The sequence below is a fragment of the Chelonia mydas genome, chromosome 16 (assembly GCF_015237465.2).
Source record: "Chelonia mydas isolate rCheMyd1 chromosome 16, rCheMyd1.pri.v2, whole genome shotgun sequence".
Taxonomy (NCBI): Eukaryota; Metazoa; Chordata; order Testudines; family Cheloniidae; genus Chelonia; species Chelonia mydas.
Window position 1 is genome coordinate 23,354,151 of NC_057857.1, and position 15,867 is coordinate 23,370,017.

Below are 15,867 nucleotides of genomic sequence, written 5' to 3' on the forward strand. Positions count from 1 at the left end.
TTATTGACAGTGCTAAAGGTCTGCTTCTTCGACCTCAAGGGTCACTTTAAAGTTTTCCATATATGTTGCATTGACTTTGCATAGTGATTTAGTTACTAGTTTGGGATTTTAAACTGTTGTTCCCTTTAAATCTTCCATGTTAATATATCGCCTGTACATATGGGCATGAGGTACTGACATCTGATCTTTGTTGCTGGCTACTTCCTTAGACTGTCTGAAATAAAATTGAAGCTCTGGAATCTCCTTCAATCATGTGTTGGGATTGGGAAACTTGCTTTTTTAATGTGGCACTCACTTGAGAGAGAGCATGTTTTATCCACTCAATCATCTTGTGTGTCAGTGGCGGGAGGTACGGGTGGCAGGAACCTATACATGGAGCCGTGAGGTAATATGTTTCTCCCATAGCCTGCGGACGTCTGAAACCAGCTACCTGAATGAGGCCTTCTCCTTCTATTCAGCTATTAGACAGAGATCATATTACTCCCAAGTCAATAAAGAGGACAGGTATGACTGCACCAGCATCTTGCCCTTTTTTTTTTTTTTTTTTTTTTCAGGATTAGAGCGATGAGCAGAAGCAACCTTGAATTTTTAAAGTGTGATTAAGGGAAAATAACTGGTGTAAGAGCAGCTCCTCAGAGGAAGTCATTGTTAATCCTAGCAACCCTGATTAAACACTTTATTGTAGAACCACCAGCCATGTCTGGAGACTAGCGGGATTAGCAGTTGGGTTCAGCAGCAAGGAAGACCTTCAGCTGCTCATCTGTGTCCTTCCCAGCCCTTGTTATCAGTGCTGTCACTGGGAATACCCCCGTAATGTTCTAGAGCTGGGAGATTAACTTGCTCATCCAGAAGCAAAGTAGAGGAAATAACAGGTCTTTTTATTTTTACTTCTCTGAAGTGCAGTGATGTTGGCAGTTTGGCAGCCTTACCACACTTGACTAGGGTAATGTGGTCCTCCCTGTCCATTAACTATTCCAGAAAGCCTGAGAGATGCGTTTTTGTGGGGAGCCATCTGGAGCAGGGCTCATTCAGAAGGATGCTGTGAGGTGTTGTCTAACACGTCAGGCTCCCAAGAGACTAGGAGGATTCAGTATTAGCAGGTTTCAGAGTATCAGCTGTGTTAGTCTGTATCCGCAAAAAGAAAAGGAGGACTTGTGGCACCTTAGAAACTAACCAATTTATTTGAGCATAAGTTTTCGTGAGCTACAGCTCACTTCATCGGATGCATTCAGTGGGTATTTTCCACTGAGTGCATCCGATAAAGTGAGCTGTAGCTCACGAAAGCTTATGCTCAAATAAATTGGTTAGTCTCTAAGGTGCCACAAGTCCTGCTTTTCTTTTTTCAGTATTAGCAGACACTGAACTCAGGAGGTTCTGGCTGTCGGTCCTGTGCTCTGGCTGGGAGGTGAGGTCAGTGGCTAGTTAGAATTGGAGAAGAAGTGATCTGGATTGATTTTTGTGAGAGTTTTATACTGAGGATCACTGCAATATAGAATTGCCTGCCAAGTTTGTTACAGGCACTCAAGCATTTTGGACTTGGTTAGCAGAGCCTAGAGACTTACTGATTTTCTGAGCATACCCTCTGAAAGTCTGCAGATAGACTAAACAACCGTTTTAGTGTCTTTTATTGTTGGCCTCAGATCTTAGCTTATTTTTCCTTGGAGAATCTCCTTACTCCGGTCGGGGTGTCCGAGCTCCTTCAGACTAGATGTGCTTGGCAGAGATGTCCCCTTTAAATACTGTGGCAGATTTATTTTACAAAGGTGAAAATGTGATTAGACATTATGTCCCATAATTGAACTTACAGATGTTTAATCTTTTGTTCTCTCTGATGGTTTGACTCAGTGGTCCAGATTCTCATTTGTCATCCATCAGCAGATAACTCAAAGGAGACAGGTTCTGACCATAAACTGGCAGAAAGCCAGTAGAGCCAACTCCTGCACCACCCATCCACATCCCACATTTGAGTAGGGGATGTGTGCGAGGCAGCACAGAGCTCTGCTGGTCCTTAGCTGATGTGTGGGGCCCTTCAGGGATTATGCCCAGCAGGTCTAAATTAGAGCAGCTCCTACATTGCTTGAATTCATGCTCGGGTTAGCACAGATCGTCTCTTTCCATGACCACTGCATTGCTGTTTTATTTTTATTTTTCAGGCCTGAACTGGTGGTTAAGAAGCTGCGTTACTATGCAAGGTTTATAGTGGTTTGTCTTTTGCTCAACAAAATGGATGTTGTGAAGGACCTCGTAAAGGTAAATTAATGATATGAGGACAATGGAAAGTTTACATGCCCATGCAATACAGGCCACTAGTCACGGAGAGCTATTCTTTCTGCATGTAGTAGGATATTATGGCATGCAGGATATGTCTCTTTCAGTTGAAATCTCACACATAAGATCTCAGCTGCTGCTGTTCCTGTTAATCATACAGCTTTAACTAAATCTGGCCTTGGGAGCTGCAGTGGGAGGAACAACATCCTAATGTGTTTTGGTGTTCTGTGCATCATGTAGACGTAAATGACCCGAGCCCTTGACCAAAGAGTGGTTTTTGCTATTGGTGGAAGGCAGATCTCATTAAGTGGGGTTTGGATAAACCCCAGACAGTGTGGATGTGAATATCACACTTGTTTCAGCTGTCTGAATGCTTTGGGGGTCTTCTCTCTAGCCTTGTGCACCTCCCTCCTCCCCTGCCAGTAGCTCCCACCTCTCTCTGACCTCAAAAGTCTCCATGAAATCCCTCTCATTTTGATTCTAGCCCTTCTGCTCAGCACAGTGCTGTGTTCCTTTCCAGTCTGGTACCTGGAGTCTGTGAGGTGTTTCTTGCAAATGAGAAGAATCTATTGTGCACTTCCAGAAACCAGATTGGGAAAGACTTGAGACTTTAAGGGACAGGAAAGTTATAGAGTCTGTGTGCGCGCATGGTGGGGGTGACGGAAAGACTTACCTTTCAGAACTGCTTCAGACTTCGGGGGACAATAGATACATAGGGATTAGGATACAGACCAGGGTATGTCATCAAGCAGTAATCCATCTTCAGTATGTTTGGAGTTGAGGGAATATCCAGGACCAAATTAGATACTTTATTGTGTTTAGGGAAAATGTTACGCTCCAGTGACCTGCTGATTTCCACTTGAAGAGACTTCATATTAAGGGAAAACCATCCAAGTAGGCATGGGTGTCTGCAGTTGGATGGCTGTTTCTGACGACAGTCTTGCTTTCCAAAGAGTAATGACAGGAACGCCAAACTTCCCCAAGTTTGAGTAACAGCTGTGTTAGTCTGTATTCGCAAAAAGAAAAGGAGTACTTGTGGCACCTTAGAGACTAACCAATTTATTTGAGCATAAGCTTTCGTGAGCTACAGCTCACTTCATCGGATGCATACTGTGGAAAGTATAGAAGATCTTTTTATACACACAAAGCATGAAAAAATGGGTGTTTACCACTACAAACCTTCCTACACTGCTGCAAGCCACATCCTGGTGTTGACTGTTTTGTGTAGGCTGCATTGCTCTTTGCCTGTCTGGATCCAGTGGGACAGACACCAAAGGGCTGCACAGCACAGACTAGCAGAGGAGGCATCGGGAAAGGACAGGCCATTCACTTCCTGAACTTGTTGAAAGTTATCTGTAACCTTAGATTTGAGTCAGCACTTGTGATAGTAAATGAGTGCTATCCCTTGCTCTTGGGTTTGTTGAAAGGTATTTGTGTTCTCAGAGGGCAAAGTAAGGGTACCTGGAGTCCTGGCTCCTGAAGTAGCACATACTGGCCAACCTTTTTGGCCATGTTCCAGATTGGATATGGTCATGTGGGTAATGACCATCAAAACTTCCATAATTAGATTGCTTAGATGTCTCATCCCTGAAGTGCTGAGACCGCCTTATTTATGGGAGGTGACTGCCTTACTTTCCAAAAGAGTTATTCATTATTCCTCTTCCTTTGGACTTTCTACCTCAGGAATTATCAGATGAAATTGAAGATTACACTCACCGCTTTAACACTGAGGACCAGGTGGAGTGGAACCTGGTTCTTCAAGAGGTGGCGGCTTTTGTTGAGGTGAGAGTGAAGGAAACTTTGGTCTCTGCAGTTTGTTGGAAAGTGTCCAAAAAAACCCCCTCTTGTTTTAAAAGTAAAACATGGGAACTCTTCACTGCATATTGTTCTGAGACCATGCCAAGGGGAGTGAGCTAGTAAGGAACAGTCTTGTGCGCAGGTGTGTCACACACCTCTCCAGTCTGCTGATGAAATATTCTGCATTAGCTGAGCTGTTAAGGAGGCTCCTGTGACATCAGAGCCAGATCTGCTCAAGCAACATAAAGCTAGCAGCTAGTGGAAACATGAGGTTGTGACCTGCTATCTCTCAGCAATCCACCACCTCTCTTCTTACACCTGGTGTTCAGGTGACACTGGGATCAGAACATAGCCATTGGCATAGTAACTGCTATAGAAGGTCTGCCAGCTACAGGCCCATCTTTGTGGGAGGCCTGCTTCTGACTGTATTATTAGTAACTTCCAAATAAATATATTTTGATGCTTGCAGTATTGGCATATTATTCTGGCAATGCATAAGCAATATGTAATGGAAAATACAGTATAATCTTGGCAGTTATACTGACAGTATGTCTTGGCATAGCTGTAATATTGCCCTTTTTATGTCTTGCTACAAAGAAAAATGAGGATTTCTTCTCTAAAATAGGAGACAGTTTCCTGATCACCTCCATTTGTACAATGTGTATGCATGTGTACGAAGACCTATGCTCCAGTATTTAATCATTATTAGATTGAAATGCTGGACTACTGTTGGCTTGTTTCCTTCATTATTTCTCTCTAGGAAAGAAGAGAAATGTAAATAATGCAAGTCTTTTCTGCCATGTAAAGTGTTACCAATTATCTGCATGGGCTGCATGTGGATTGCCTGCTGCGCTTGTGTTAGTGAAGTTTGTTTCCCCTGATTCTGGGAAACTAAGTCAGATGGCTTATCCTGAATGGGTACGTTCTCCTCTCAACTGCACTTAAAGTGCTACCACACAAATATTTGTGTCTAAATATCCAAGGTATTTTCTTCTAGTCCCTAAGAGCAGCTCCTTTTCCAAGCTGGAATTGCTCTGCAGCCTTAGGATATAAAAGGCACGTTATTAAGACACATAAAGTAGTCTTCACTTCAGCTATGGGATGTCTGTTATGAGTGACAGGATATAGTCCCTTTTGCTTGTGGTCGTTGACCCTGTAGGTTTCCTTGGAATTCATGCTCTGTGCTGGTTCTCTTTCCAGGCAGATCCTGTAATGGTTTTAAATGATGACAATACCATTGTAATCACCTCCAACCGACTGGCTGAAACAGGGGCCCCATTGCTGGAGCAGGGAATGATCGTGGGACAGCTCACTCTTGCAGATGCGTTAATTATTGGGAATTGCAATAACCAGGTAAAGGAGACAAGGAATTGTTTGTATGTTCAATCTTCAATTGGAATTGAAAATAGTTAGGTTTTTTTTATTCTACTAAAGGAAATTGCAGAGTCCAAAAGAGTCAAATATAAAATCCTTTAGCAATGATGTTAACAGTGACAGTAGATTAGCTGAGAGTTTGGCAAAACCTGAGTGATAACCAACAAGAACTATCTTTTCTGTCCTGTTCTTTCGAGTGCATGTCCCTATGGGTACTCCACCATAGGATACGCTCGCATCCAAGTGCTCTTGACTGGAGAATGCAAAGCAGAGCAGCACCTTGTGACTCCAAATGAGGGCATGTAAGGAGGCCTGGACTGACCGCCACTCAGTTCTTTCTCAACCGGCTGCAGCTTGATATGGAGATATATGCACATCCACTCATTCTCAGCCTCCTGCCTTACTTAAATGTAGCAATTCTTAGTGTTTCCTTTATTTGTTTTATTTTATTTCTCCTCTTAGTTTTAACACAGTTGTGCTTAGAAGGGTGGTTACTCTTCTCTGAGCCGCTTCACGCCCCCTCCGCCTCCCCCCATATCTTTCAGTCCTCTGTTAAGGTCCATTAGCGCTCTGGGTGATGCTGAAGACCCTGGGATTTAAGTCCTGCCAGACCTGCCTCAAGTCGTTTTCACCATAGTGATGGGCATTTGAGCTGCTTCAGAGCCACCCATGTCCCATCAAGGTGTAGGGTCTGTGCAGTATTTCAAGGTGGTCCTTGCAAAGGCAGAGAGTAGCCTGAAGCACCTGCTAATGGCATACTCGGAAGCCCCAGTGGAGGCTGTTCACTCCCCCACTGCACGTCAACCTCAACATCCCAGGGTGCTCCGGTGGCTGTTGCAGCTCCAGCAGCACCTCCAGAGGCTCGGACTTCCAAGAAGAAGCCTCATTAATCCCATTCTCAGGAGGCCTCACATTCCTCAAGGGGTACAGCTGGGCCTCTGTCTGATTTCGGTACCAAGCCGCCAGTACCGCACAAGAAGCAGCATGAGGAGAAGTCTTCTAATAAACAGTACAAGCAGCCATCTCCCTGGGTACCGACTTGCATGTCTTGTGCACTGAGATGCATGCTGGCCTCCCACTCAAGTTCCACTCTCAGAGCCTTCCCTGCACCAGAGCTCTGAAGTCAGAAGTTCCTCTACAAGCCTCTCTGGTACCATGCTTTCCTTTCCAGCCCAGGCCCCTTCTCCAGGTTCCAGTATTGACCAGACTTCTGGATACCATAGCCCACGAGCACTCTCCAGATTTCTCTCCACAGAGGACCACTTCTATAACTGGAAGAACTGGAATCTTGCCTGTTATGGACCTCTATAAATGCTCCATCCCTGGTACTGCGTGAACATCTCCAACTACAATCCTCCCAGATTGAACCCCAGCTGGACTCCAGTACCGGCACTTATATCTTATGTTTCCCCTTTCAGCCCGAGGGATGATCCTGCTTTCGATTCTAAGGTCCTGGTACAGGGCTCTCTTTTTGGCACCATACCATCACACCCCGCTGCGTCCATCTACTGAGAGCAATCTTATGCTGATGACTTTTGGGCTTTCCAAGCCCCCCTGAAATGCCTGGCACCATCCCTCCAGATCCTATGAGAAGAGGTCCAGGAGACTCAACACTCCTTGGTGGACATTCTAAATATCACTTCTCGAGAAAATTGTTCTCCCAATCAATGAGGCTCTGTTATTGCCTATTTGCGCAGTCTAGCAAACACCTGCTACTATCCAACCCACCCGTAAATGAGCAAGGGAATGGAATGTTTGTTTTTCCTCCTCCTTCCCAATTCCCTGGAGGTGGATGCAGCTAATAGAGAAATCAACAAACCCACTCCAGACTCTCTCCTTATGATAAGGAGTCTTAGACCTGGGTAGAAAAAACTACTACTCCTGCATCTCTCCAATTTCAGGTGGCAAACTACCAAGCCCTGTGGTGAAATGCGATTTTAATACATATTCCAAGTTCACACATTTTACTGACCATCTGCCACAGGATCAGCGGGAACAATTTCAGACCCTCATTTCAGAAGGTCAGTTTATAGCTAAAACCTCCCTCTGGGCTGCCACATACCTGCCTGTGGTTATGCAAAGAGCATCCTGATTCCAGTCTTCTGGTCTCCAGAGAAAGGTGCAGAGTGTGGTTGAAAATGACCTTCCCTTTAAAGGGTCCAAGCTCTTCAGTGCTGACAGACTCCTTCCTCCGCACCCTGAAGGACTCAAGGGTCTCTGGGAACTTGGTTTCTGCAACAGAGACAGTTTAGTAGGTCCCAAATGTGAGCTCTTTAGACTGTTACAGTACCATCTGCAGCAGACTTTTCCCATACATTTGAGCTTTCAGAGGAGGAGATCTAGACCAGCTTTTCTCAAATATGACCACCGTGGCCGCATGGGGCCACCAGGGACTTTTCTTGTGGCCACAGCCTCCTGGGCTGGCGGGGAGGGCAAAGTAGCAAAGCACCCCTCCTGGATGCCCTGCCTTGGGGCTGCCAGCAGGGGTTGGGCCCTGCCCCCTCTGAAGTCACCTGGGACACAACGCTGAAGGAGCAGGCAGCCAGTGAGTTCCCCACCTTCTTAGGGGCGGTGGGGCTCAGGCTTTGGGCTTCAGCCCTTGGGTGGCAGGCTCTGGCTGATCATTAATATTCTTGTATGTTGTGTGTACAAAGTTATAAATATAGGCTAGAATTATGTTCTTATGCATTGCTTGCCAAACACACTTTGGACAAAGGAATGCGTATTTGCCTGGCAAGCAGGTTGGTCAGACAAGCAGAGATAATGAAGGTATACTTACTTAAAAGATAAACAAAGCCATCAAACTAGCAAGGCGGGGGGGAGATATCTCTTAACTGTTAATGATGAGGGTCTGAACCTCAGATGATAAGTAATTGACTCAACTGAATCCAAATTACTGTGTTAGAAAATTGTATTTAGTAAGGTCTTTTATGAAAGCCTGTGACTTACTGGTGATTAATATCATAATACATATATTTTGGAAGTACTATATGAGAAATTATGGATACTCACTGATATGCTTCAAAGTCTGTGACCAAACCCAGGGAGAAACAGATTTTCTCCTGAACTCGAGGGAAGGCAGCTATCGACCTGTCTCTGATCTAAATTGAGCAGTGTGGAATCAAAACAGGGGGAGACTTATTTACATATGAATCAGCAGGGGGATAGAGACTGCCCTGATAACACTGTGGCCCCATATCCTACAATGTGCTTACCTGCTCTACCTCTGATCCTCAAGACCTTACTTAAACTGCAACAAGAAAGGGAGGGTTATCCTCATAACGCCATTCTGGCCAAGACAAGTGTGGTACTTGAACCTCCTTCACCTCTTTTTGGCAGTGCCTCCCAGACTTTCTCTCACGAAGGATCTCCTGTCACAGAACTCTGGGACCCTGATCTGTCTGAACCTCCTCCCCCCCGAATCTGAGAGCATGGTTCCTAGATGGTTCTTGAGCATGGAGCTAATATGTTTGGATAAGGTCTAGTCAGTTCTCCTATCTAGCAGGAAACTTGGTACTTGCAAAACTTACCTTCAAAACTAGAAATACTTGCATTCCTGGCATTCTCTGATGCTTGTATAGACTGAAGAGGTGTTGTGCTCTCAAATCCTAGACTAACTATTGGATTTGTAGACATGCTGTCTAGCAATGAGTACATTTGCCCATTATCACTGCCTTCCACGTTTTGATGGCTTCTCAGTTTTTTGCCCATCCCAGTACAGCCAGATTCATCCAGGGCTTACATGACTTGTTTCCCTGGTATGGCGTCTGGCCCCCCCCCCAATGCGAATTTTTAATTTGGTTCTCAGTGCCCTGAGGAAAACCCCCTTTGAACTGATGGCTACCTGTTCTCTCCTGCACTTCTCCTTCAAGACTTGGTTCTTTATAGAACATATGAGAGAGCTCAGTGCTCTGATGGCAGACACACCATTTACTACCTTCTATAGAAATATGGTTATGCTGTAGCACATCCTTGCTTCTTCCAAAGCTCTTTGGAATATCATGTTAATCAAGAGATCCACATACCAGGAACTCAAAGCCTCATGCTTCCAGAGTGGTGGCCAGCCTACGTACACTAGATGTCCAAACGGCTCTTGCCTTCTACGTGGACAGGACTAAGACGTTCTGGGCCTCTCCCAGATTATTTGTAGACTGCACAGAGGAGGAAGGGACAACCGATTTACACTCACTCTTGAAATGGGTTTCAGGTTGCTGTTTAACCTGTTATGAATCTGCTGGGATGCAGCCCCTTCACGGAGTGACAGCACATTCCACTAGAGCGCAGTCCACATCTGTAGCTCTCCTGAAAGACGTTCCCGTAACAAACTTGTAGGACTGCAGTTTGGTCTTCTGTTCATTCCTTAGCCGAGCATTGTGCCATTTTACCTGCTTCCAGGGATGATGCTACCTTTGGTGGTGATCCTTTGAAATGTCTTGGACTGGTCTCCTTGTTGAGTCACTGCTGGGAGTCTCCTATGGTGGAGCACCTATAGGGACACATACCTGAAGAAGAGGTTAGTTATCTTGCAGTAACTTTGAGTTCTTCAAGATGTTTTGTTCCTATGGGTGCTCCGCTTCCCTTCCCCCTTTCTCTCAGCTGTGGAGCTCTGCTTCACAGTCAAGAAGGAACTGAGTGACGGCAGGTCCGTGCCTCTTGTTATATGCCCTCATTTGGCGGCACAAGGTGCTGTTAGGTGCAGTCCTGCACACAGTACTTTGCATTCTTTAGTCAAGAGTGCATGGGCACCTCCTACGAAAGAGCACCCGTAGCGACAAAACTGCTCAAACTCAAGTTACTGCAAGGTAAGTGACCTCTCCATATCAGCCCATTGACACACACCTTTTTTTTACCACTTGTATCCATTATGCTAGTTAAGAATGATCTCTGTCTGATACCTGAAGCCTGTTGTGCACATTTAAAACGTGCTAGTGCCATGTCTTTTGTGGGACAGTCTGTCTGGAAAAACCCGATCTGTTGCATTGCCTGTTATGTGACTCTTGCACATATGAGGGTCACATCACAGGTGATTAAAGAGTCCTGTGGCACTTACAGACGTATTGGAGCACAGGTAATGCAACAGATGAACATCTTTGCAAACAGACTGGGGAAATTTTCTGTCTTTAGCTAACAATGAGGTAAAGCGGTTTTCGTATTTTACCTCTATACTTCTTCCATGTCAGCAGTGGGGTTACGAGTATCTTAACCAAATGTTGGGCGCTTTTAGATATTGTATAGTCTTTCACTCTAATCTTTTCAGTACACAGTTCGATGCTCTTACCTGGGTAATTCTTAGGGAGCAGAGTACCTATTTACCCTATGCCAGACAGGATACATTAGTGATGGCAGTGTTCCTCTTGCAGGTAAAGTTCAGCGAATTAACGGTTGACATGTTCCGAATGTTGCAAGCACTGGAAAGGGAACCAATGAACTTGGCTTCACAAATGAACAAACCTGGAATGCAGGTGAGTTTCATTTTCAGTTGCAAACTTGGCAACAGAATTCTGTTAACTTTAGGTGATCTTCTCTCTGCTCTGTACATAGAGCATGGCAGTTACGTTGTTATAACTCTTATTCTGATACTTACAGAAAGGGAGTTCAAACTCTAGAGTTGGACTTGGGTAAGGATGGCTTCTCAATTATATGTGGAAGCTTCAGTCGCAAGTATTGTTTGGTTATAACGGAAAGACTTTATTTAGTTTGCTGTCCTCCCAAAAGCCCCTCCGTTTTCTTTCTGCTTATTGGACTTGCAGTTTGTCCCTCTCATTTGGGTCATCCCTGTTAGTGTAGTCTAGATATTTAGGATGCATTTTGTGTTTCATCTGTAGACAAAGGGAAGAATTGCCAGTCCTTGTTTTTTGTCGGCACACTTCACAGCACTGTGTTGAGGTACAAATAAAATGGAAGAAAATGTTTGTCTTGGGAGAATAAAGTAAAAAACGAGGCGCTAGACTGAAGCAGACGTGTGCTATATTCACAGTGTGTCCTTGACAATATGGTCAAGGAGCTTTATTAAGGGATTGGGAACTAACTGAATTGGAGACTGCATTTTCTCACCTTGTTCTCTCTAAATTATAATCCAGGATAAAAGCCGGATTTGGGTGGCAAGTTACATTGAGTTGTAAGCTTGAATACGGACTGTCAAACGGTTTCTGACGTGAACTTTGTTACTGTGGTACTCAGTAGAGAATGCTACATGGGCAGACCAATATGTTAGGGAAGCACATTGAAGATGAATATTCAGATAAATGGAAGTTTAAAGATAAAGCTATATTAGGAATATACATGCATGGTGTGCTTTTTTGTTTTTAAATAGGAGTCGACTGAGAAACCTGCTAGACGGGAAAATCCCCATAAGTACTTGCTGTATAAACCTACCTTCAGCCAGCTGTATACGTTCTTAGCAGCAGCGTTTAAGGTTTGTAAAATCAGGTGTATTTGTCAGTTGATTTAAAAAAAAAAAAAAAACATCTCTAGAATGGTACACTTCGCTAAAGAAAAGTGACTTGAGTCAAGAAGATCCCCCTCATTCCCCCCCTCCCGAAAACTAAGCCTTTAGTAGCCTTTTTAAATTGTAAAGTAAAAGGCAAAGGGTTAATCTCCATCCTCTTCATAGGATGGAAGTTTTAATGACTTCTCTGTTTGTCTGTCTCAATGGCAGATTATCTGATCTAAATATATAAGTATCTTTACTAAGAATTCTACAAAGGTACAGTGGCTAAATTCATTTCCAGTTAATATAGCTGTAGGGCCCAGTATATTTAATTGTTTGTACCAGCAGCAACCTGGGGATTTAGTTGCTAAAAACAACTTGTTTCTTTACAGAGGAAGCAGTCTCACAGCTGATGAGCCTAAAATGAAACTTCCTGGCTGTGTTTGGTGTTGTGCGTGCCTGCATGCTCAGTCTCTCCCCCAGTAAGCAGGGGTCTCTGATATGTCGGTGCTCCCATGCAGGGAGTGAACGGAAAGGTGGCACATGGATGCATATGCGTTTCTTGCACAGACCCATGCAGGATCCAGCACCCTGGGTTGTTTTTTGGCAAGTTGCCCAACTGAGTAGTTTTGGGATATTATTTTTGTTGTAGGCCCTTTTTTGCGGGGGAAGGAGAGGCTGGGAGCTAAGACCTCCTTCAGAATTCTGGGACAGCTGGAGAGTTTCTTAGATTCCACATTCCAGGAAGTCTGTGTCTCACTAGATATTAGGGAAGAGGGGATGTGCGGGAAATGGTGCTCTTACAGCCTCTGAACCCGGCGTATCAATCAGATATTTTAAAAGATACAACGGAGTACCTCTGCAGCATACATCACTGTGTGTACCCATATGGATCGCTTGATTGCCTGTTCTGTTCATTCCCTCTGAAGCACCTGGCATTGGCCGCTGTCGGAAGACAGGATACTGGGCTTAGATGAACTGTTGGTCTGACCCAATCTGGCCGCTCTTATCCCAAATGCCCATTGATTCAAGAAGTGTCTGTGTAAGCGATATAGATACATGCAAAGGAGCCACATAAGGCTGAAGGGCAACTGGGGCAGGGGAATTGCACCTGTAAATACCAATGATTTTATCAGGCTGATACAGAACGTATGTCGCATGTTACAATAAATGTCTGAATTTTCCTCCTGCCCCTTTCCTTTGCTTGAATTTCAGGAGCTGCCTGCGAACAGTGTGCTGCTAATCTACTTGTCGGCCACTGGCGTGTTTCCCTCAGGTCGTTCGGATAGTGAAGGTACAATAAAGGAATGCTCCCTGTCATGAGCAGGGCTTGAATTTGCTTTATATTTCAGGATAAGTGGCCCACAGAGATCTCGCAACACTCCTTTTAAAGGACAAGTCCAATTTCATATGCCCATCTACCTACCAAGACTTGCTTTCTTTTGGATACACAATAGCCAATTCTGTGTTTAGCACACAATAATCTACTGACTTGAAATCTTTTCAAAGGACGACTAAGTTTTTGAAAGATCTGAAATATTAAAAATGTCATGAGTTTTGAAGACCCATGGGTCAATTGGCCCATCAGTGAAGAGTTATCGTAATAAAATGGTTCAACAACATCTGGCATTTCTTCCCAATCTGAAGTATCAAAATAGATGTTCAGGAAAATGGTGGTAAAGGGGCTGAAGGGGTCTCTGCAGAGATTGTTGTACTCCTTATACGTTTGTTTGATGTGACAATTCAAGCTCTTGTCATGATTTTAATAATTCCCCTCACCTCATCTTCCCCTGTTGTTCAACCGAGCAGAATATTGGGATGCAGATACAGTCTAAAAATCTAAAACTGGCCAACTGGTGCAAATGCAGTCGAAAGATTGTTACTTTTGTATAACACTTTAAAGGAAGAAATTATTTGAAACATCCTAAATATTGTATGCCCTTCATCTGTTTGAGACTTGCATTCCTTTATAAGATGCATGCTTGTTCCATCCTCCTTGCATGATTTGTGAATCTTTCAAAATGCTAAAAGAAAAAAACAATCCCTGCAAACTTTCTATTGTGGCAGTGATTTTTTTAAATTGCTTTTAACATTTTACAGTGTGGTGTAACCGGACAGTTTGGTTTTAACGATATTGTGTCCCTTGCAACCTGCTTTGTATCTAACTTCACTGCATGCCTTGTTCTAACTTACTACTCTACTGTAGAGGCACCCAATCTTTGTCCTCTGGAGAGCTCCACAGGCAACTTTTCAGGTCTCAGGGGCTTGCATGATGAATCAGATTGCAGTCACGGGTGGGTGGGTGGGGGGTGGTGGTGGTTTTTAAATAGGAAAGTGTGGCCTGCAAAAACTAAAATTCCCAGCATGTAGTGCTCTGTATTAAAAAAGCGGGAGCTGCAGGTTGCATTGTTAAATTATACAGACCAGATTTGGCTGACAGGTCACACTTAAGCCACCTGCGACAGCACTAAATGAGTTTGCTCTGTTCCTGACCCCTTAAAGCTTTTCTTACAAGTGAAAAGTAATTGTTTATTGAGGGAAGGGGTTTTCAGGTGTAGACAGGAAAGGACTATCTGCAAATGAAATACCGGAGATGAAATCCAACTGTGCAGAATTAGGAAGTCCCAGTATATATGCAATTCTCCCATTAATGCTAGAGGAGTTCCATTACTCCCACTAAACTGAGAAATATACTTGTCTGTACCAGCACACTCTTGCAGGGACCATTGATATTTCTGAGGAGACAGCAATTTTTAAAATTTCTACACTGTCCACTAGTCAGTTAAACAGCCAGCCCAGATGCTATGCCTAGTGGAATAATCACTAAGCCTGCATCAGGACCAGACAAAAAAGAGCAACATAGCTTTGAAAATCGTATAATATTTTATTAGAACTTCAGAAACAACAGAATTCCAAAGACTAGCTAGCCCTCACTTTGGCTCTGAAACCTGGCTGATAATGTTGGATTGTTACTAGGTTTAAAAAACAACTATTCTTCAACTTATGAGCTTTGTTTACAGTGCTCCTAATAGAGCTCTGATGGCTGCAAAGGCTGGCATTATGGCTGCCCTGGAAAAGTTCAAATTTTGAAATTGATTTATCTTAACTCCTTAGAAGGACAAATTCTGATTCTAGAATGTATTGATTCAAGTGGTATTTAAAATTAGTATTGATTGTCCTGTATGAAATATATGTAAAGTTCTTTTCCTGTCCCTGGAGATACATCTATTGACCTAGATGTGCATTCCTTTTACTACATAGCCTAATGGGTTACAGTATATGTCTTATGATTTCTACAGTGTTTTGAAGAATAAATGAATAGTGTAGAAGTTACAACATGCTCAGTAGTATCAAACCAGAAGGTTAGTCACTAAATTACCAAAACACACACATTTTAAGTTGCATGGCTAGTAAATTGTAAACTCTCCATAATCACTTTTTCTCGAATCTGTAGTAGTTCAGATTCATTACTTTTTTTTTGTGCTACACCTTATAATCACTTTATCCAAGTTGTGGCATGACAGCTAATCTCATCTCTTTTTTGACATTTGTAGGTCCGTATGATTTTGGTGGTGTCCTTACAAACAGTAACCGGGACATTATAAATGGTGATGCTATCCACAAACGGAACCAATCTTACAAGGAGATGCACTGGTGAGTTTCATGGGTTCAGCAAGGGGAAGTAAGTGGCAGGCAAGTTTTTCTTCTTGGTAAAGATGCCCCAAACCCTGTTTAACTTTTCTGAAAAAATGTGTGCTCTTTTATTTTTTATTTTTTTTATCAAATGCATAGGTCACAAAACTTCAGAGATGGGTGAGTTTCCTGTCTGTTGAACTAGGAGTGCGAGGGCAAGAGAATGCACCCCGGAAGGAGTCAGTCTGACTGAGCTGCTTAACTTCTGTTGAGCTGTATTAACTGCCCATCATCTCCACCTGCATCTAGATGACACTTGCCTACACTAGAAAAGTTTTTTGGTGGTGTAGCTATTTTTTACCAGT

The 15,867-nt window shown here is 43.6% G+C and overlaps 1 protein-coding gene across 10 annotated transcripts in view; it reads left to right on the top strand.

The window, feature by feature from the left end:
- Positions 1 to 15,867, top strand: part of SCAI (suppressor of cancer cell invasion) — a 104,173-nt gene that overhangs the window by 68,527 nt on the left and 19,779 nt on the right. For 9 of the 10 annotated variants that reach the window (XR_005222446.2, XR_006286191.1, XR_006286193.1 and 6 more), the window contains 8 exons: positions 406 to 504; positions 2,154 to 2,250; positions 3,952 to 4,050; positions 5,266 to 5,418; positions 10,800 to 10,901; positions 11,753 to 11,854; positions 13,085 to 13,163; positions 15,424 to 15,523. Coding sequence is in view for 5 of the 10 variants with exons in the window: in XM_037879376.2 (XP_037735304.1) it covers positions 406 to 504; positions 2,154 to 2,250; positions 3,952 to 4,050; positions 5,266 to 5,418; positions 10,800 to 10,901; positions 11,753 to 11,854; positions 13,085 to 13,163; positions 15,424 to 15,523 (831 nt within the window). In the remaining 5 variants the exon portion in view is untranslated. Of the gene's footprint in view, positions 1 to 405; positions 505 to 2,153; positions 2,251 to 3,951; positions 4,051 to 5,265; positions 5,419 to 10,799; positions 10,902 to 11,752; positions 11,855 to 13,084; positions 13,164 to 15,423; positions 15,524 to 15,661; positions 15,683 to 15,867 lie in introns of all 10 variants that reach the window. The other variant, XM_043530572.1, reaches the window with a different exon arrangement.